The 22982-nt window shown below is 40.8% G+C and overlaps 1 protein-coding gene across 2 annotated transcripts in view; it reads left to right on the top strand.

Moving 5' to 3' along the window:
* The window catches only part of arap2 (ArfGAP with RhoGAP domain, ankyrin repeat and PH domain 2), a 176039-nt gene extending 158326 nt beyond the window's left edge, over positions 1 to 17713 (top strand). Inside the window, exons 27-33 of one of the 2 annotated variants that reach the window (XM_085399672.1) lie at positions 1627 to 1749; positions 3706 to 3839; positions 6136 to 6218; positions 9764 to 9799; positions 12368 to 12431; positions 14381 to 14503; positions 15381 to 17713. In XM_085399672.1, coding sequence (XP_085255798.1) covers positions 1627 to 1749; positions 3706 to 3839; positions 6136 to 6218; positions 9764 to 9799; positions 12368 to 12431; positions 14381 to 14503; positions 15381 to 15806 — 989 coding nt within the window. In that variant the 3' untranslated portion in view covers positions 15807 to 17713. The remainder of the gene's footprint in view (positions 1 to 1626; positions 1750 to 3705; positions 3840 to 6135; positions 6219 to 9763; positions 9800 to 12367; positions 12432 to 14380; positions 14504 to 15380) is intronic. The other variant, XM_085399662.1, reaches the window with a different exon arrangement.
* The last annotated feature ends 5269 nt before the right edge of the window (positions 17714 to 22982 follow it).

The raw sequence follows: 22982 nt of genomic DNA, 5'->3' as shown, positions 1-22982 counted from the left end.
AGACTTTTGCCTTTGACATTAACGTCGGTTAATGTCACGAGGTAATTTACACATGCTATGGATGTTATTATCATATGCAATTTCCCATCTTTTTCTTTTAACCCAGCTTCTGCTTTCATTCCTCAGTGCTATCATTTGGCTTTGACTCCAGACTGCTAAAACTTTTATACACCTGCTGCATTACAACTAAAGGACACTTTTTCTGTGTGACCTCCAAATTTTTCGAGTAAAATGTGAACTTACGTTATAAATGAAATGAAAGTTTCCCTCTAAACTTTTCTGCCGTCACGTTCTCTGTCGGTCCAATTAACATTGCATCACCTTTCAAGTGGCCATTTCCATTTAGGGGCACATACAAAGATCACACTTCCTCTTATCCGAGGACCTGGTGAGAGATTATGCTATCTCTAATGAACCAGCGCCTGTGAACGCGGCAGCACGCAGGGAAATTAGCCAACCATCGTCAGTTTGATATGCACATAAATGAATCATCCTTACCGTCATACGTCATAAATTGCCTTCATCTTTCCTGCATGATCAACCTAGAAAGATGACCCACCTCATCCTGCATTAATATGCACGGAGGCCGCCTCACGCACTACACGTGCTGCATTTGATCATAACGCGGTATACGTCAAGAACGGGGCGGGGGCCTACAGACGAAGTTGAGCTTTGTCGCGAAGTTGCTTAGCTTGCGCTCCCCCGTGCACGTCACGGAGCAGTTCACTGAAAGTTTACACCTCACTCTTGTGTTTGTTTTGCTCTTCACAAAGTTACAGAGGACGAGCCGTCCTCTTCTAAAAATGAAGGTGTGTTGAATACTGAATATATTTGCTGAAGGTTCAGCATATTTTCTATGCCAAAACAATATGTCTGTGGAACAGTAAATAGTTAAGCGATTTCGAAGGCGGTAGCGTGACAGGTTTTGCTCGTAAAAGCATAAAGGAGGGAGGGGAAGTGCGTTAATTAGCCATTTTGGAATATAGCTACCGATAAACACTGTTATCGAGGACAATAAGCAGAAAAGGGGAGCTAATATTTGTGGGGAAATGAGGAACTAATTCCATGGCCTGGGCCTGCAGAGATTCCAGGGAGAAGATAAGCCCACTGTTATGAATAGGTTATGCCATTGTGGCTCTTTTTTTCCCTTCCTCCCTTTTTTTATTTATTTATTTATTTTAAAACCTTCTTTGGTTATGAAAAACAGGGGAGTGTAGAGATGGAAGCATCGGAGCAGGGGTGGTGGTACACAAATTATCTTCCTTTTTTTTGGCTGATAGCATGTACCCTGTTCGCCAATTAAGAAGAGATAATAGGTCTATTTTGCACATGAGTGTGTTTTTATAATCAGGCCCTGATATGCTGTAGATAATTTAATCTGTTCTGTGATGAAACTGGGGGGGAAACAACATAATTTTGTTATTTAGCTAACTGGAGTTTGTCATGGATTTTATGATGTGGTTTTGTTTTGTGTGTTTATAATTCGTGTGAGATCAGAGAACACAAAAGACTTTTGCGACCACTTTGTCTTCAGATCTCTGCCATCTTTGCTATACTTTATCTTTAATCATTTCTCTGTTTCTGAGCTAAATTATTATTAATTAATTCATGTATTTTTTTTAACAGAGCGACCGTTGCACCACAGTGAGAAGATTCTTGAGCAGGTGTTGGAGTGGAGCTCCTTGGACTACCCCAGCTCTGCTTTTCTTGTTATAAAGAAGTTTGTAGGTTTCAAACTTCTTGGGGAAGGTAGAGTATGCTGTAGATGTTACAAAAGAAGAAGCAGCTGTTCCATATCTTGTTATCCAGCATTACTATTTCTCAGATCATCATTATTCCTCAACAGCTCATTTGTTCATTTATTGATGACTGTTTTTTATATTATAATAGTTTAGTTTAAACTCATAATACCCAGCCATGTTGTGCTTTTTTGTGCTTTTACTCCAGGGTAGTACAAGTACAACACTTTTGTTCATAGTATTTGTTCATAAAAGTAATGAAATTGTATGATTAACACAGGGGTAGGCAACTCCAGGCCTGAAGTGCCGGTGTCCTGCAGGTTTTAGATCTCACCCTGGGTCAACACACCTGAATCAAATGATTAGTTCCAGGCCTCTGGAGAACTTCAGCAGTCAGACAGGTGTCCTTTAGTAATTTAGCAATTTGAATCACTGTGTTGGATCAAGGACGCATCTAAAACTTGCAGGACACCGGCACTGGAGGCCTGGAGTTACCTACCCCTGGATTAGCATATCAGGACATGAATGAAGGCTTTGAGATTGGGTGCATACACTCTTTGATGAAGAACAACTCAAAAAGTGTCTTTATTTATTTAAAAAGCCAGAAAACTAAGTCTTACTGCTTTCATAGAAAGTATTTTAGTTATAGTTAAGTATCAGCCATGTGCTGCTAATCAAGTGCACTTGACCATCTCATCATCGGCAAGTGTGAGCATTGAAAGGTAAAACAGAAGTCTTGAAGTTTGCTGGTCTGAAGCAAACAGATGCGTGTTAACAAAATGCTAAGCAGAAACGATCTTAATGAAGCAATTGTTGCTGCCCATCATTCTGGGAAGGGTTATAAAGACATTTCCAACCAATTTGAAGTCCATCATTCTAGAGTGAGAGATTATTAGATTATTTACAAGTGGAAACATTCAAGGGCTAAATGTCAGACTCTACGGGAGTCAATTAGCTTGTTAAATGTTAAAGTTCATGAAAGAACATTTAGAAAAAGTCTCAACAAGCATGGCCTGTTTTCAGGTTCGGTAGAGGATGCCCCTTTTCTCATAAAAGAACATGGCAGCATAGTTTAGGTGTATAAAGTTGCATCGAAACAAACCACAAAACTTCTGTTCTTTGGACAAAGTGGAGATGTTTGACCATAATACACAGCACAATACTTGAAGGAAACCAAACACTGCATATCAGCACAAACACCTCATACCAGCTGTGAAGCACGGTGGTGGAGGGGTGATGTAAGGAAATTATTTAAAGCTGTATTTAAATCAATTCAGAGTGTAAGTAAGTATAGCTTGAAGTTAATGCTAACCGTGTTGTTGCTATTAGCCACAATTAATAAGTGGTCTAAACATCAAGCTAAAGCAGTTGATAGGCCAGGTACTTTCAGTTCTAGGAAATAGTTTGATGAAAATTAAACAGAGTAAAAATGGCAGCTAAAAATAAAGCAATAAAATAAATAAACCATTGCACTAAATAAATGAGTTAACATTTAAAAACAAGTACAATGTATTTAATTACAGTTGATGGCGTTAGAGCTGTAAGTATTACATAAAAGGATATAGGTATATGAAATTACAGTGGACAATAACTACAGGTGGTTAGCTAAGTAATTAAATAGTGATGGATAAAAGTCATGTATATATTTGACTGTATCCCCCAAAATTCAAACTTGTGCGTGGTTATAGATGCAAACATGTTACAGTTTGTTAGCTAAAGTGAATGGATATGTAGTTGGAGCAGGCAGACACAGTAACAGGTAGATGCCCTTCAGTGAGTACAGTTTTAGTTTAGTTTGGACAAAATGTGCAGCTTGTGTGGTGGTAGTATCCAACCAACCCTGCATATATTTTACTGAATTAAAAGCATTCATTAAAAATAAGTACAGGTCAACAGATTTGTGAGCGAACCCAGAACCCCTTGAATTCTCTGTTTTCCAATACAGCGTTTCCCTGTTTCACAACAGATCAGAAGCATTTTCTGAAAGGCGACTATCTGAAGTTCAGTGACGGATGCTCCAAACTGCTGTCAGGGCACAAATTTCAGGACAAGTATGTTGTGCTTCATTCAGAGAAGCTGCTGCTCTACAGGGATATCAAAGTAAGTACACTTTCGCCTTAATCTGCTGTCACATTTACAGCAAACACTCGCTGCCATGGAAACACAGTGTCTCCGGCGAACAGAGTGTGCCATTAATCCCGGGGTAATTTAAAAGGTTATGGAGCTGCTCAAGAAAGCCGAAATGTGTTTGAATGGAGCCGATACGACTACGACCGAAACAGACCAAAAATCCAGCCGGTCTGCGCTTCGTCTCCCCGGCAACGTGTTTGTCTCAAGGTTCCAAATTTTCAAATTAAGAAGGAAAATTTTTTTTAAAAGGGAAAGAATGCGACGCGTGCTTGAGAGACGACCAGCAGGACCGAGCTCCCTAGAGGGCTTTTCCTCTCAGCACATTTCTGCAGAAACATAGGATTCGTAAAGGAGTGTGAAGAAGTGTTAATAATTGATGGGGGTGCAGTAGTTCTGGCAGTAGGCTTGGGTGGTGAGGGGTAGGTGGGAGGGGGGAAATGGATAAGGTTGGTGCTGTGTGTACGGGGAGGTGTACTTTCACTGAAAGCTTCATTTATTTATTTAATTATTTTAAGGTCGCACCAGAGTAGCTAATTACTGCATAAATGCAGGGGAAATTAGAAGTGTTACTGGAACTTAATTGATATTCCTTGGCCTCTGCAATTACTGCCAGGTCTGTACTTAGTGCCGATTATGCTGGATGAAACACTGAATGTGTGGTGGGTTGTGATGTGTAGGTGTCAGAGGCAAAGCTACAACTTTGATTTCGCTCGCTTTGTTCTCTTTCACTTTGTTCTTTGTCAGTTGGAAGAAGAGGTTTTTGCCGGTAATGATTTGTGTTGCGATTCTGTGGAATGGCACTTGTTGGCATTTTATTGTAGTTTTAATTATTTCAGTAAATTTAATTATTTCTCCCCCTTGAATTTAGATAATTATTCCAAACAATATGCAGTTTTTCCTTTGTACGCCTCCATTCTGGTGACAGCTGGCAGTCGGGGGCATCATGTTTTGGTCCATCCGTCAGTCCATCTGACCATCCGCCCATCGTCTTGAATCCGACATATGTCGAATGCCTAGAGGGGATTCTTAAAATTTGACATAAGCATTCACTTTGGCTTGAGGAAAAACTGATTAGATTACGGTTTTCAAAGGTCAAGGTACATGCGACCTCACATTCTGGCCTCACGTCCGTCTCATCCTTTTGAGCGCTTCATCCTGGAAGGACCTGGAGGGAATTTAATCATGTATGGTGCAAGCTTTCTCTTAGACTCAAGCGAACTGATTTGATAGTTCGAGGTCACAGTGACCTCACAAAACACGGTTTGGCCCAGAACTCAAATATTTATACACGAATTATGACAAAGGTTCCTGCTAATATTAGAAAAGAAGGAGGTTTTATATCCAAAATGTCAAAGGTGAGCTCTGCTGTGCCATTGTCTATGTTCTGCAGTAACACTTTCCTGACCATTATTCAACACCATCACTCAGGAACAGAGTGTTCACCCATTGGCCACTTTATTAGGCACGTCTCGCTGGTACCGACCTGGACTCCTTTTTACCTTCAGGACTGCCTTAAGTCAGAGATTTTGCCCCATGTTGACATGGCATCATCACACATTTGGTGCATATTTAACATTCATGATGTGAATGTCCTGTTCCACCACATCCCAAAGGTGCTGTGTTGGATTAAGATCTGGTGACTGTGGAGGATGTTTGACCCTACCATGTGACTGTAACATCGACACTTATCAGACCAGGCAACATTTTCCACATTTTATTGTTTAATGTTAACTGTCACTGGTTGGGTCTTCATGTGCCTCAAGGTTCAATGTGTTGTCTATTCAGAGATGCTCATGTCCATAAAGAGAGGCTATTTGAGCTACTGTTTCCTTCCTATCAGTTCAAAGCTGTCTGGTCATTCTCCTCTGACCTCTGACATCAAGACGTCGTTTTTTTCCCGAGAACTGCCGCTCGTGTTATATTAGTATTTTCTCATTTCCAGACCATTCTCTGTAAACCCTAGAGATGGTTGGGGGGGGAAATCCCCAGCAGATCAGCAGTGTCTGAAATACTCTGACCAGCATGTGTGGTACCATTCAAAATCACTTAAACTACCTTTATTCTTCATTCTGTTGCTCAGTTTCATCTACATGCTTAAATAAATTGAGTGGCTGCCACATGATTGGCTCATTAGATATTTGCATTGACAAGTAGCTGAACAGGTGTACCTATAAAAATGGCCATGAGTGTCTCTGTGTTTGTTGCTGAATGCAGTCTTTGCTGTGCCACCTTACCTGCTCAAAGTGTGTTTGGTTTGGTTTTGCAGAGCGCTAAAGCCGAGAAAACAATCCCACTGAAGGATGTGAAGTGTTACCTGGGCCTGAAGAAGAGGCTCAAACCTCCAACCAAGTAAGCAGCACTCACACATCCTGTATAATAAAACATCCTCCTTAAAATTATACGATTGAGAGAAGGATTTACCCTTTTTTTTTTTCCTCCTGTGCTGGAATAATGTAAACATCCCAATTCGCAGTCTTGTATACACGTCTTGATTTGGTGCATGCTGTTAGTTTTCATCTTCACTGTTGATTAGCGAGTACAGCTGCAGTGGAATTAATGTGAAAGCACTGCTTTTAATACCTGATGCTAGGTTGTTTAAAGCGAGCAATAAACCGGGGAGAAAACACAAATCCACTTTCTTAAAACCACAGGACAAAATGTCTAGAAGCAAAAATGTAAATAGTACACCGTGGGAGATTTTATTTTTTTATGTTTTGGTTCTTTGACTGTTTAAGTGAAATGCATCCGCATCTCTGCTGATAAAATTACAGCTGCAAATGGACAAAACTAATTTGGAATAGCGGAATAGGTTTTAGTTATAACATAGAGTAAAGCATCTTCTGCAGCCTGTATAATTCCAGGAAAATGGATGTTCTGCCTTCCAGCCTGTGGTGAAGTCCTGTGTTGTGCCGCTAATGTGCATTTATTAATTTGCACCATTGTGTAATTGTTCCGCCACCGAAGGGCCTTCATTGCCTCAGAGATTTTACCGAAAAAACACAGGTCGCTTTCTCTCTTCCACCGGTAAAACAACAGTGGCACAAATTCTCTGCTGAATCGCAGACACAACTGCCTGTGTCACCGGGGTCAGGCAACAAATACAAAGCAGATTTTGTGATTTTTCCGAACCCCCCGTGGACATTTTTCTGGCATATTTGCATGCGGGTGAGTCATCTTTACCAAAAACGGATGCTGCATCGTCACAATCACGATCATTCGATCCAGCGTTTTGAGTTTTAATATATTTTTATGTTTATGGTTTATGTTAAAGTTCATTAGCTTCTCTAAGTTCATTTCTATTTTGCCCATGTTGCCCTGTTAAAGTTTGTTTATTCGAATCCCCTTGTGTCTTCACCCCTGTGTTTAAGTCTCCCTCGCCCTTCATGTGTTTCTGCGTCTCATTATGTTTCCTGTTTTATTTTGAAGAGGTCTGGTGTCACATGTTCATTGGGTATTATGTTGACTCTAATCAGCTGTTTCCCCATGTATTTCCACTTCCCCTGATCAACTCCTATGCGCATTTAGTCTGTGCGTTTTCATTTAGTCCTTGTCAAGTCATTTGTTGAGTTCTTGTCATTTTTCGATGCCTCTATGTTTGCAGGTTTTTCCATGTTCAGATTTTTAATCATGTTCAAGGTTTTGTTCTTTGTCTTTTGTGTTTAGCATTTAGTTTTTCCCAGTTCTAGTTAGTCTCCCGTCAGTGTGCATCTGCATTTTTGTGCCATTTTGTAGTATTTCCAAGCCACAAATAAACGTCTCACGTTTTTTAAAATTATAGTTTAATTCCAAGTGTCTGCATTTGAGTCCTCTTCCTCCGGCCACACATGCGTACATTCTTACCAAATCAGTCCTCTTGGAAGTGACGCTGTATTTCCTCTTTCCCTTCCTCGACCCTCAAAGTTTTGCCACCCACCCCTCCCCTAAAACCAGGGATGTCAAACTGATTTTACATCGTGGGTCACATACACCTCACTTTAATCTTAAATGGGGCCAGTGAAACTCTCCTTTCTGTCAGTGTAAAGAAGTTTAACTACACATTAGTCCCTGACATATTTTAATATGTGAACAAGGACAATTTCAACAGTACTTCACAGTTTTTCCACATGATAAAGAAATGCTGCTGTAATCTGAAAGCTTTCAGTCTTAAATTGTAAGAAGTAAATGTGTAAAATTACAGGACTAAATCCTGGCAGCTCAATGCCCAGATGGTCCTGTTATTATAAAACAGAAAGCTTCTGTTAATTCGTAGAAAATGTCCTTATTTCTGTGGACCCATTGTGAAAAACAAATAAAACCGAAAACAGACATTTTTATAGTCAATAGTGAAAAGACGGGAATGTTTCTGTTATTTAATTGTTTATCTATTACGAGAGGTCTTTGTTAGTATGAAAAGCTGCAACACTTCTAACTAAAAGTAAAAACATTTATGCCTAGCTTTACATTTTCCAAATGCATCCAGTGGGGCCGGATTAGAGTCGTTCCCAGGCCATTTCTGGCCCTCAGGCCTTATGTTTGACATCCATGCCCAAGACCCTCCTGACCCCATCTTATTTTTCACTGTAATGAAATTGATTAAATGTAATTGCGTTTTAACAAATACAAATTATTAAACTCTGTTCCCGCAAGTAGAAAAACATTGCCGCCACTGTTTTATTTTAATGATCCTCTGTTATTGGAATTGATGACACATGCCAGCATTTCTTGTTGGTCAAACAAAGAGGACATTTATTCTATATTTCACATCGCGCGATTATAATTCCTCATAATTTTCCCCGTGTCGGACTGTCGAGTCGAACAAAAAAAAAGTGAGAAATGACCCCAGACAACGATTGTCTGCATTACGAAGTCCTTCAGGGCGAGGAAACCCGGATAAGAGAGCAGGAGTGGGAGACGGAGAGATGAGGGAAAAGAGGGAGAGATGCAGAAAGATGCAGGCTGGTATCATATACTGTTGAGTGGGCTGTGGGAGAAGTCATACAGCGAATAAAGAAATAAAGACAGAGTGCTGAGGAGAATGGAGAGAGTCGTAGTGAGAGGGTTAGGAAGAGGCAGCGCTCCAGTACCTCATTAGGTTGAGGTCTATTTGTGAGCGGCCTACTGCTGGGCTGGATCTGCTGCCCTCACTCACAGGAGTGGTGCTCCAGGCTGCTGGCTCTCTCCAACCCCTCTTCGCTTTGTTCTTCTCCCTACTTTTCTGCTTCTTTTCAGCTGCTGCTGCAAAGGTTTTTGAGGAAAGCGCATTCTCTAGGAAGGTGGTCTTTTCACCTTATGTTACCCCCGCGCAGGTTAATTTACACTGAAGCGCACACGTGTCCATGTATCGATAGGCTTTTGAGTGCATGGAAATGGTGGAGTGTGGGAAGAGGGTCGTTCCTTTTAGCTAATACCGCAGCTTGGCGCAGTAAACCGTGTTCATGCGATCATCTGTTTTTACCCCCAGCAGATTCACTCACCGCTCCAGCATGTCAGAAGTTCTGTCTTTTGCAGCCCTCCTAACAAAATATACTTTAAGGCTTATAGGTGAACAGCGTGTGCTCTGTGTATTGTACAGTTTGGCCCAGAGCATATTGATGTCTGCTCATGCATAAACATGTGGGCTGAAACTGCACTAATTAGCTTAATTAATTCCACTGTTTGGCACCCAGTGTTTGCTGGGAACTCTCTTTCCTCTTTGGATGTTCGTGAAAAGGTTTTGACCTTCTACTATCTTTACAGTACTTTCTCAAGTTGTTTAAAGTTGTTTATGTGAAGTGGGATTTTTGAACGTTCACCGTTTCTTTTAGAGAAACTTGTGAACCCTGTTTTTGAATTATACCAGTATGCAGGAAATTGCAAATTTAGATTTGCAGAATCCAAATTTCCAAGTCTGAACTGTCTCTTCCCTCTTTTCACAGCTGGGGCTTCACCATCTGCACTGATAAGCAACAATTGTGAGTAACACATTGACGTTCTATGAGTCGTCGTTGTACGTTTGACCCTTTTCTGCTTTAAACTCTCTCCAAAACAGAAAGAATCTAATAGTTAGAATCACACTTTATTTATTAATTTCATCAGATTTTTTACATTTTTTTAATACCTGTGATGTGATGCCAGCAAAGTCAGGTGACCCTATAAGCTCCTGAAAGATTTAAGCAAGTGTTCTTCATTCCCTTAATGTCAAAGCATGTCAGCGTTTAAAACCTCGGTGAGGAAATGAAGCATAATTATCCTGATCACAAAAAAGAGACATGAAACGAGTAATGTCCTCTAACTGTTAGCAACTACCAGTAACATTAAGTCAACGTGCTAGCTTCTAGTTCATCTTTTCATAGCTGTCTGTCAAACTCATCTCTGTAAGCAGGTATTAACATGTAGAATCAGTAGACATGGGGCTAGGGATGTTTACCGAAAACCTGGTGTTAAACAGGCTTCAGGTCTTAACTGGGGCATCGATACACTCCAGTGTTATTGGTACTGCTTTCAGTAGTGGAAGAACGTAAGAAAATTAATTCGTTATTGCTACAAGAAACATAATTTTTCACATTTTTATTTGACTAACTTTGACTAGCTTACATGCCAGTAGGTCTTTTAGCAAGTAAAGAAGGAAACGAGCGGTTCTTTGAAACATTCGACAAAGGTCCATCACATTTAGACAAAAAAAGTGCACGTTTGATGTCCTAGAATCGAAAATATGAACATGAAGTAATGATTAAAAGTGAGTTGTTAGTAACCTGATATGGGTGTGTGCTTCAGAAATCCCCAGTTTCAGAGTTTTTGTTGGTGCACTTCCATCCACGAGCTATAAGTTAAGGTTTAGGTACGAGTGATTATTACCCAGTGCTGATTATATGTTGAATTTAAAGCCTTCATTATATGGGGAATATGGATTTTCACATAATCGAGTATTCAGCCAAGCTATAGTCAAAATAATTCAAATATTATATTACAGTCCTGCAGAAGATACAAAATTACAGTGATTGCACATTAATTCAGTGAATTTTATTTGATGTTAATTTTATCTGTGGATGTGGTGAAACACACACTTCTGCTTTAACCTGCATGTTAATTAGTCCCTCACAAAACTTTCTGCTGTAGTTTTATCAGCGTGAATGCAGCAGTTGAATGCCAAGAGTAACATCCTATATATGTGTGGCCACATGACTTTGTTACAGTGCTGTGAAAAAGTATTTTCTCCATTCCTGATTGTCTTTGTTTTTTGCATATTTGTCACCCTTATTTGTTTCATATCATTAAACATTCGCAAAAGGTAACCAGAGTAAGTACTAAATTCAGTTTTTAAATAAAGAGTTCAGTTTTTAGGGGCAGGGGGGTAAGGCCCCATAATACCAATGGAGCTTGTTAAATCGTTAATTTATTGGGATTACGACAATTTTTGGAAAGCTGAGGTCAGTTTCAGTAGCCACACCCACGGCTGACTATTGTCAGACCTGCTGAGGTCAGAGTTCATGATTCATCAATAAGAAAAGCGATTGGGCAAAAATGGCATCCATGGGAGAGAACAAGGAGAAAATCATTGGTGATCAAAAAGAACTCAAAGGCTTGTTTCACATTTACCAAAAAACCCTCTTGATGATCTCAGAGACTTTTGGTAAAATATTCTGTGGACTGATGAGACAAAAGGTGAACTTTTTGGAGGGGCTAAGTCCTGTTACATGTGGAATAAAACTAACACAGCATTTTAGAAAAAAACTCATCATACAGCAGTCAAACATGGTGGTGGTAGTGTGACACGGTCTGGGGCTGCTTTGCTGCTTCAGGACGACTCTGAATGGGTCAAAGAAACATTGACTAGACCGCTCCAAACCTCAAAGTCTGGACTCAAATCAGATTGAGATGCTTTGGCCTGACCTAAAACAGGCCGTTCATGGTTGAAAATCCACCAATGTGACTCAAAGCAATTCTGTAATGATGAGTGGGCCAGAATTCCTCCACAGTGATGTAAAAGACTCAGTGTCAGTTATCACAAACACTTGATTGCAGTTCTTGCACAACCAGTTATTAGGCTTAGGGGGCAATTATGTTTTCACACAAAGGGCCGGGTAGGGTTGGATAACTTTTAACCTTTTAAACATGTTTGTGTTTACTCTGGTTATGTTTGTCCAATGTTAAGTTTTGATTGATGATCTGAAACATGTAAGTGTGACAAATATGCAAAAACTGAGAAACCAGTTTTTCACAGTACTGTATGTTTTATTTCTCTTTTAATAATAGCAAACCTGGAGTACAGTGCATGCCAGGTATTACTTTAAACCTTCATCCAAGATTATTTCTCACAAAACTAATCGTTGCTGCTTATATAGACTTTATTCATGCAGATTTACAGAATCAAAGGTGCAGCTATGGCGCAGTCTTTTATTTATTTTTTTATTCCGTGATCCCCTCAGAAGAAACTGTGTCCACTGCTGTGACTCACCAAGTCCAGCTACCTGATTAAAATGGGTGTGAAAATAATGAGGTGGAAATCAGCGACTGATGTGACCAAGCTTTCTCCTCCTCAGGCATTTCTGCTGCGACAAGAGGGAGACGCAGGTCAACTGGGTGACAGACATCATCAGGATGAAGGTAAGATGACGCGCAACTAGAGAGGAAGTTAAAACAGGAGCGAGGAATTCTCTCATGCAGACGCTCGATAAGGCAATTTAATGAGTAGACGCTGAAGTGTGCGGCGTAGCTGCAGGACTGCAGGAGAACTATGTGCATCCCTCTCTAAGCCTTTTATTGCAGTGTCGTGAGCCAAAAATATCAGTGAATGTGACATGCACGCTGTGGACATATCCTCCTCCTTTTCTCTTCCATATTTGGATGAAAAATACCCTCAAATACAGACAGAATAAATCATCTTTTTTTTTACAATCCATATCTCAGAACAAGGAGATATGATAAATCATATGTTTTTCTCCCAATCATCCTTTTCCATTGTACGGTGAGGCAGACAAAAATACATAAACAGGGGAGAGAACTGTAAAGTTTTCGAGGTCACTCAGCAATAACATAAATCACTTTATGTGGAAAAGCTGTGAGAATAAGGTCAAGGCGACTGTAACAATCACATTGTGGTACTTAGCCTGCAGATAGAGCTAAGTGTTGTCGCTGTCAGTCGCTGACACAGCACATATGACATAAATAATGCAGGGCAAAGCAAACCAAGGGGAGAACAGCTACGCACGTGTCATAATCCTGTATTAATTTTCACTCTCGCAGTCATTTCTGCCCCCCTCCAAGAGAAACGGCGTCTTATTTTCTCATTAGACTCAACACTGGTGTCTATTTTTTGCTCATTTTCAAGTAAAAGACCAAAGTTGAACTTCACACTCGTCCTTAACTGAAAGATCGAAGGAAGATTTGCCAGCTCTGTATTGTATGCTCAGCACATTTCATCTGTATTAGCACTCTGGCTGTCTCCCTTTATGGGAACCCGTCTGCAGCAAAGTGTTGTTTATCACAGGTGCTTACTGTAAAAGCCTTTTAGTGCCTTAGTTTGGGTTAGAAAGTAAAAAGGGCAACACTGTCGGGGAGAGATTGATCTAAAGGGGAAGGCAATTTTTGTCTGTTGTTTCTAAGTGTTTCAAGGTGTTTATTTCAGTGGACTTTCCCCCTCCTCCTCGCTCTTTGCAGAAGCTCTTTGCTCTGCAACAACTAAATCTATAGCAGACCGGAGCCGGCTAAAAATATTAGAATTCTCTTCCCAAATCTGCTAAATATCAGGATTGTCAGCTTCCAACGCCGAGGCTTGAGGGAAGGACGCGGGACTTGTGGGAAGGGCAGAGAGAAAGTGCAGATGAGAAAGTCGACGGAAAGCACTTGTTCTTGATTTCCCTTACCTTACCTGTTAGCGAGAATTGTGCTCCAACAGTTTCCATAGCAACTGGCGATGGAGGACCTCATTCTGAAGCAAGGTAGAATGGGTGATGGCGGGTGTTCGAGAGTTGGGGGAGGGTGTAAAGGTCCAAGGACAGGTCCTGGCATTGATGAAATAAGGATTTGTTTAAGAGAGACGGTTTTACACGTTGGGGGAGGGGGGGGGGGGTCACGGTGATTTAAAAGGGGACATTGTTAAAGAGAAAGTTTAGCTGGAGATCAGAGCGCAGCCAGACAGCTGTACTGGAACAGAGTATCATCATTCTTTGACTTCCCCTCATTATTAAGGATGCTTGTCTCAATCTGACTGAAAACTGAACCGGCACGTAGATATTTTAGACTAAGGAGCAATATCATGCTTTTTATTAATTATTCATACTTTCAAAAACAAATATTGTTGCTGACAGTTCTGTTTCTCTTTTCTTTCCTTCCTTCATTCTCACACAGTCAAGGGCAGACATCCAGTTTTTAGTGCGTCTTGGAGTCATCATTAGTCTATTCATTCATGTTATTCCTCATCTACTCCATTTTACTGCACAGGTCTCATACATGCAGAGCTGGACCTTACAGAGCATACAAAGACAATAAATGAAAATAATGTTGTTTTAAATGATATATAACCCGTTTCCATGATGTCTGCCTTGTGCCTTCAGTATGGTTCTGACCTTCATGCATCCACCAACTCAAAAGAAATGGCAGATCACAAATCCACCAGAGGTGGAGCTCTAACTGAAGGGAGCAAGGTGCTGCCTCAGAACCTGAACTCTAGCAAACAGGTGAGGAACTCAATGTTTTTTTACCCCTCAGCCATAAAAGGCTGATGGGGGGTATTGTTGTGGTTGGCAGCGCGGCTTTGTGAACACAAGAATGAGGGAATGTAGGATTTTCAAATTGATACCAAAGGTGCATCTACTAAAAAACTCAGATGACTTCAAATCTCTGTAACATCGACCTCAAGGTCCTCTGACCCTGATCCCAAGGTCAGAGGTCATGTTTTCTGAAAATCTTGTGAATGTAATAACTCACAAAAGAAGTTACGTTGGATTTTCACATTTATACCATAGGTGTATCTACTAGGAGGCTGAGAACTGATGGTTTTTTCTTTATAGCTCTTATTTGCTGCCATGGTTAGGTTGGAAAGTAATCGATCAATATTAATATTAGTATTATTATTAGTTTTTCAAGAGTTTCAAAATATGGCTATGTTTGCCATCAGACCATGCTTCCATTTTTCTTTTACTGCTTAGTTCATGGTCACAGGTAGTCTGGAGCTCACACCACCTGCCACAGAGCAGAAAACACACAATCTCATATCCTTGTGTTGGTGTTGCTCCTACATCAGAGAAAAAATATTAGTCCAGGATCAGTATTCCTGCAGACCAGTCACCATACACCTAATAACACCACATCCCTAAGATATCAGATGATTGGTCAGTTGTCATGTTCATCCTGGACCAACATTATTATGATGATACAGAAACAACACCAACACGGGCCTATCTGATAGACTGTGAAAAACTTTAGTTTTATTTAGCTTTAGCTTTTTATTTAGCTTTAGTTTTATTCTTGTCATCATGCATCATGCTATGAGTGATTATAAGATTGAAGAGTCTGTGATTTCACTACATCTATATCTGCCATGTTTACCTATAGACAACCGAAAGGAGGGTTTCTCTTGGAGATGGAGAATGGAGGCCCGCCAAGGATCCTAGTCCCCACTTCAAGTCCAACACCATAGGTGCTCCAAAGTCCAGTACCATGGGTGCTCCAAAATCCAACCCCATAGCTGTTCCAAAGTCCAACACCATAGGTGCTCCAAAATCCAATGAACCATTCAAACCCCCAGCAATCCCAAGCAGAAGAACTTCAGTGGATGTTTGCCTGCCTCTACGGCTCCCGTCACCATCTTCTTCCAGACACATGCAACCCATGCCTTTGCCTGTTCTCCCTCAAAGCGGCTGTAAGACGGTCAATAAAAGACCTGCTCTGGGTGGGGAAGCTATACTCCCTCCAAATCTGCTGAATGAACTCAACTCTGTCCTGAACAAGACTGGTCGCACTAACAAGAACAATGACTGACAGGAGGAGACATGAGGGGGAAATTACATAAAGTATCATGATCATTTCTGAAAGACTACACAGTATTAATGAAAAGAGAACAAGTTGCTTTCATGAGCGATGATCACAGTTTGACCTGAGCTTTTGAACTTGTATATATATGGAGATGGTGATGCACATGGGTATGTGCAAAACAGGTGCAGGAGACTGCAAAGGTCACGCAAACCTCAGCTGGCCATGGCGCTGACCCAAGCACTACAAATTAAGATTTATATACCACTGTTTGAAAGCTAGAGAAAGTTACGTAAATATGTTCCGCTATCAAACTCAGAAGTTTCTGGAAACATTTCCAAATGCTTATGCAATGTCTTTTTTTCCAGCTAAAGCCTTGCCAAAGAATTTGCAACTATACTTTTACTTTTACAGGCAGGAGCCTGCTGCTACCTTACAGCGGCCATTCCCAAAGTCAATAGTGCTGCGGGCCACTTAAAAAATAGAAAATCCCATGGGGCCAACCAATAATAAATCTTTCTCTAATCAAAATACAAGTGAAAGTAATATATTTTTTGGATAAATTTATTTAAAAAAAACCCAAAACAAAACAGCAAAGGCTGCTAATTCTACGCAGTCATATGCAAAGTTTTTTGGACAATGTGTGTAATGAGTAATATCACAAATTAGCCACCTCCTCTTACCAGTTGTAATTCACTTTTATAGAAATAAATACTACAGTTACATATTTATATAAATGTAATGTCAAAGCTAAATGTTCGTTATTATTGCTCCCCACCTGCAGCACCATGGCAGTCCACCAGGGGGCTCCAGGGAATCGTGGCCTTACAGGACAACATTACTCCTGGATATGTACAGCACTGCCAATACAATCATACATGTTGGTGCACAAAAAGCTGATTTGGTGTGCACAAGTCGGTAATGGTTTTAAATAGAAGTACGATACAATATTAGCTGGCTGTGGCACACAGGCCAAAGTGTTAGGTACCTTTATTTATTTGTAGTTGCTTTTATGGTTCTAGCAGTTTTTGTACCACTGTAACTGTTACAACTGTAACCGAACTGTAGCCCCACTGGCAGTGTTTTTGAAGCCTAAGATTATGTGCCATGCCATTTTTAAACTTTGCAGGGGGCCGCCACCAAATGTCAAATTAATGTACAGCATAAAAATATAAATAAATGTGCTAAAACATTTAGTGAAGTTGCACATTCATGTTTAGCGTTTTCATAGACATTAAGTGGTTAATTTGTTCTTGGACTGATCCTGGACTAACATTTTGCTAGCTTGTTTCTATGGGTTATCTTTTTTTCTGATATTTTAAGAAGAAAAAAGGCCTGAAAACAGAAAATATCAGCATGATGATGCAAGAGATCATAATCTCATGACCACATTCAAAACAGAATCAATTTTTAGCAATAACATATAGGTGATTCAAATAGAATACAATAAATATAAATGAGAAGTGATTCAAATGCTAACCAAAATAAATAAAAGCGCACTAATGGAACTGAACATGCAGATAATAGAACTGAAGTTGGTTTGTATTAATCACTGATTATCAGAAAGATGGATCCATCTGTGGAGGAAGTGGTTGAAAGCATCTTTAGTGTGTTCTGATGTGTCTTTAGGTTATACCAGCTGACTGCTTCTTAAAGATCTGTGTGTCCTCCTGGGTATAAATTCGTCTAGGGATTGTCTGAATTGTATGTATGCCTGAGATTATTGAGTGACCTATAAACAAGTAGCAGCTCTCTCAATGTCTTCACTGGGAGTCAGTGTAAACATCAGTATTGTGCTCAGTTCTCTTGGTTCTTGTTACAGCTCTTGCAGCAGCTTTCTGACAGAGCTGTAGCTATCTAAAGATATTTTAGGGAGACTGGAGAAAATCCCTCTAAAGCATATTGATTTGGTTATCAATATGATGTTGCTTGGCCCTAAATCGCCAAAATATGTAACTTGGACTTTTGTCTTTGCAGTCAAAGTGAGAAAAATACAATAATTTATGTCATTAACTAACTCTGACTCTCATTTAAGTTTATGGGTCTATAGTGCTTATGGGTGCTGAAAGACCCAAGTATTTTTAGTGCACCTTAAATAGCTTAAAAAAACAACAACAACTACAAAAACTATGTGACATCGTGTGTTATCCAGCTGGAAGCATCCACCAAATGATGGGTACACTGTGGTCATAAACAGGTGGACAAGGTCAGCAACAATGCTCAGGTAGGCTGTGGTGTTTAAATGATGCTAAGTTGGTGCTAAGGGTCCCAAAATACCCCTCACACCACTACATTACCTGAACATGGCCTGAACTGTTGATACAAGGCAGAATGGATACATGCTTTCATGTTGTTTACACCACCCTCTGTCCCAACCACCTGAATGTCGCAGCAGAAGTCGAGACTCATCAGATCAGGCAAGGTTTTTTAAGATAAGATAAGATAAGATAACCTTTATTAGTCCCACACGTGGGAAATTTGTTTTGTCACAGCAGGAAGTGGACAGTGCAAAAGTTATGACGCAAAAATTAGAATACAATAAGAATAAATACAGTACACAGCTGTACAGAATAGAATAAAATAATATACTATATACAGTAGAATAAAATAGAATAAAAATATACAATAAGATAAAAATAGAATACGAATGCTATATACAACTGAGTAAAAATACAACGATGACAGAAAGGATTATTGCACTTAGTATTATTGCACATGTATGGATGTGTGTGCTTGATCAGTTTAAGTCTTTATTATGGAGTCTGACAGCAGTGGGGAGGAAAGACCTGCGAAATCTCTCCGTCCCACACCGTGGGTGCTGCAGTCTCCGACTGAAGGAGCTGCTCAGTGCTGTCACAGTCTGCTGCATGGGGTGGGAGATGTTGTCCATCAGGGATGACAGCTTAGCCGCCGTTCTCCTGTCACTCACCACCTCCACTGGGTCCAGAGGGCATCCTAGAACAGAGCTGGCCCTTCGGATCACCCTGTTCAGTCTCTTCCTGTCCCCAGCAGAGATGCTGCCGCCCCAGCAGACCACACCATAAAAGATAGCAGAAGCCACAACAGAGTCATAGAATTTCTTCAGGAGTGGGCCCTCCACTCCAAACGACCTGAGTCTCCGCAGCAGGTACAGCCTGCTCTGCCCTTTCCTGTAGAGGGCGTCTGAGTTATGAGTCCAGTCCAGTCTATTGTTCAGATGAACACCAAGGTACCTGTAGCTGTCCACAGCCTCAATGTCCATACCCTGGATGTTCAGTGGTTGCAGTGGAGAATGCTTGTGCCTGCGGAAGTCTACCACCAGCTCCTTGGTTTTACTGGCGTTGATCTGGAGGTAGTTCAGCTGGCACCAGTCCACAAAGTCTTGAGTCAGTCCTCTGTACTCCTTGTCGTCCCCATCAGTGATGAGGCCGACTATTGCAGAGTCATCAGAGAACTTCTGCAGGAAGCACTGGGTGGAATTGTGGGAGAAGTCTGCAGTGTAGATGGTGAAGAGGAACGGAGCCAGAACCGTTCCCTGTGGGGCCCCCGTACTGCAGACGACCCTGTCCGACACACAGCCCTGAGTCCTCACATACTGTGGTCGGTCGGTGAGGTAGTCCAAAATCCAGGTAGTGAGGTGATGGTCCACTCCAGAGTTCTCCAGCTTGTCCTTCAGAACCGAGGGAAGAATAGTGTTGAAGGCACTGGAGAAATCAAAGAACATGATTCTCACAGTGCTTCCAGCGGTCTCCAGGTGAGCGAGGGAACGATGTAGGAGGTGAATGACGGCATCATCCGCGCCAATGCCAGGCTGGTAGGCAAACTGAAGTGGGTCCAGTGATGAGCTTGTTAGGCGCCGAAGCTGAGCCAGGACCAACCGCTCCAGGGTCTTCATCAGGTGGGATGTCAGAGCCACCGGCCTGTAGCTGTTGAGGTCCTTGGGGCGTGAAGTCTTTGGCACTGGTACAACACAGGAGGTTTTCCAGAGCTGTGGGACTCTTCCCAACCTCAGGCTCAGGTTGAAGAGGTGCTCCATCACCCCACACAGTTGGTCCGCGCAGGACCTGACGACCCTCGAGCTGATGCCATCTGGGCCCGCTGCCTTCTTGCCATTAATCCTCCTCAGTTCCCTCCTAACCTGGGTGGTTGAGAGAGACAGGCTGGAGCCTTGTGTTGAGTGTGTATTGGATGCTGTTGTTGGGGGTGGGGGGGAGTGAGCAGGGTGAATAGAGGAGGTGTGAAGTGTCTGAGGTGTCAGAGGTGGAACAGCAGCAGTGGGGGTGGGTGAGTCTGCAGCCGATGTTGTAGACTGTCTCATGGTTGAATCAAATCTGTTGAAGAAATGATTCAGTTCATTTGCCCACCTCACATCCCTCCCAGGCAGAGAGTTCTGCTGTTTGTGGCCTGAGATGGTTCTGAGGCCTCTCCAGACTTCACCAACGTTGTTTTGCTGAAGCTGGTTCTCCATCTTCTGCCTGTAGCTGTCCTTCCCATTCCTTATCAGTCCCCTCAACTCTCTCTGCACCCTTTTCAACTCCTCTTTGTCTTTGGATTTGAAGGCCCTCCTCTTCTGCTTGAGGACAGCTTTAATTTCTGGGGTAATCCAAGGTTTGTTGTTGGAGAAACACCGTACAGTCCTGGTAGGTACGGTGTTATCCACACAGAAATTAATATAGTCAGTAATGCATGTAGTAAGGCTGTCGATGTCCTCTCCATGGTCGTCACAGATCACCACAGATTTTCAGTTTTCTCTTGTCCAATTTTGGTGAAGTTGTGTGAATTGTAGCCTCAGTTTCCTTCTACTCTAGCCCATCTACCTTAAGGTTTGATATATTGTATGTTCAGAGGTACTGTTCTGAGCAAGAACATGTCAGTAGATCAGCAGTTTCTGAAATATTCAAACTAGCATCGTTGGCACCAACACTAGTGCTACATTCAAAGTTACTTACCGTAAGTCACCTTTCTTCCCCATTTTGACACTCAGTTCGAACTTCAGCAGGCTGTCTTGAATATGCCTACATGCACTGAGTTCCTGCCATGTGATTGGCTGATTATAAGTTTGTGTTACACAGGAGTTGTGCAGGTGATAAGTAAGTAAATAATTAGGTTGCCGGAGAGTGTCGAATAAAAAGTAGTGGCCCGAGAATCGAACCCTGTGGGACTCCACATGTCCCGGTCACATTCTGATATGTGATGTGATGCTTGCTCATAGACAGTCATCTGATTGCTGGGATTTTTCTATATTATTGCAGGCTCTTGACCTTAGAACATAAAGCACATTATGGCAACTGTTGCTGTCATTTGGTTCTATAGCAATAAAACTGAGTTGAATTGAAATTGATATAAATCAGATTTTTTTTAAAATATAAATGGCTACAATGTATCTCATACCTGAAAGATGTGCTCTGAGGATTAAACCAGAAAACACCTCATTTACAAGTCTGCCAAAAATTATTTTATTATCCATAGTATCAAATGCTGCACTTAGATAAAGCATTACTATAATTTATGTTTTGTCAAAATGAGAATAGGGCAGTAGCTTTTAACACCTTTTAATATGGTGACCTCCGTGATTACGACTGAAGCCAGAGCAAAAGATTTGTCCAAAAAAGACCCACTGTGTATTCAAAACGTTCAAGTTCAGTCAAGAAAGCTCTCTTTGTATTGCTGCTATGGAACAATGAGCTACCTAGATGATGACTGGATATACATACACATTTATGGACACCTTTTATGAAGCTCAAGACCAAATAAATGTTGCACGTAACACTTGCTACTAACCAGCAGAAAACATTCATAAATTGAGAAGCGGTGCAGTCTCTCTCTCGTGTCACGGCTGCATCTGTTGTGCGCCGCTAATTAAACATTTCTATCTTTGCCAAAAGTTCTGGCTAAAAATTACCTTTCCTGTGTTTCCACAGAAATACAGATGGTGGGAACAGTGGAGATGGCAGAAGTGTCAGTGTGAGACTGTAACAGAATTGGAGATTCTCTCTTTTCTTTCACATAAATTGTCATCTCTCTACTTTTTGCAGTGAGAAAACTATAACTACAGGCAGATCCATTGGATAATTAAAGTTATTTAATATGAGTGAATTTGCTGGTAGAGATGTGGCATTAAAAAAATTATGAACATCAATGTTTAATGATAATTACCATCATTCCTTTCAGGTTTATTATGCATTTTTTTAAGCGTTTTCTTTTTTTCATGTTCAGTTGCTGAAAGCTCACATCTGCTCTCTTCTGGTTTACAAAACAGAATAATTTAAGCTTTTCTCGCATGGTAAATCTTCTCCAAATATCTAAAGATTTAAGATCCATTAATCCATTGAGCAGATATCCCCTGTATACTCAGCTGTAATCTATGTTCATCTCTGTGAGCTTTAAGAGACGCTAACCAAGAGCCACAAAGAGCATCTCAACTCATGTTTTGGATTCCTGTGACCAAAAAAAAAAAGACTTTTTAAAAAAATCTTTGACTTATTCATATGTAATTATATCATTATTTTATTCACAAATTATACTGGATTCTACTTTTTCTGGAGTGAAACTCAAAAACAAACTCTCTTTGAATAATGTATAGGAGTCGGAAAGTGCACACGTAGGCAATTGTCACAGGTCCCTCCATGAAAAATTCATATCAACATTTTATTTTCATTATGCCTCACACGCAAGATGCTTGTCCTTTGTGTCATGTCCTTATATTCTAATCATGGAGCGACCACGTTTGTGCATTCAGAGTCTGAGCATTTCTTATTAAGGCTTTGTTTGCACTGTGGAAATGTGGGGTTTCTACACACAACTGTATATTAATTAGGTCTATGTTCATTGCACTAGTAGAAATGAATACATTCCTACTTAACAGGCCTGTTGAGAGTCCTTTTATTCCAAGTACTCTGGCTTGCTTCCAGCGCTACACTCAGTTAAAACTATTGGTTCTTATGTATCATACAAAGTAATACAATACAAAGTAATAGAGAGCTTAACTACAACATTTTAAAGGACATATAGAGTGCCAATTCTTGAGGAATATAGAAAAGAAAAAACCCACCAGCCCTCATCTGTGCTGATAACGGTTTATTGCTTTAACGAGTCTGTCTTCTTGCCCTTTATTAAGTGTAGTGAAGGGTTGTTTTTATTTCTCAGAGTGCCAGAATTTTCTTTATCTACTCACATTTGATACTATCGGACACTTTATTGGGTACT

Source organism: Rhamphochromis longiceps, linkage group LG3 (assembly GCF_057381845.1).
Source record: "Rhamphochromis longiceps isolate RC_006_pf linkage group LG3, R_longiceps_female_GT1.1, whole genome shotgun sequence".
Taxonomy (NCBI): Eukaryota; Metazoa; Chordata; class Actinopteri; order Cichliformes; family Cichlidae; genus Rhamphochromis; species Rhamphochromis longiceps.
Note: the sequence above shows the minus strand (reverse complement) of the source record. Positions and strands in the feature narration are given on the sequence as shown.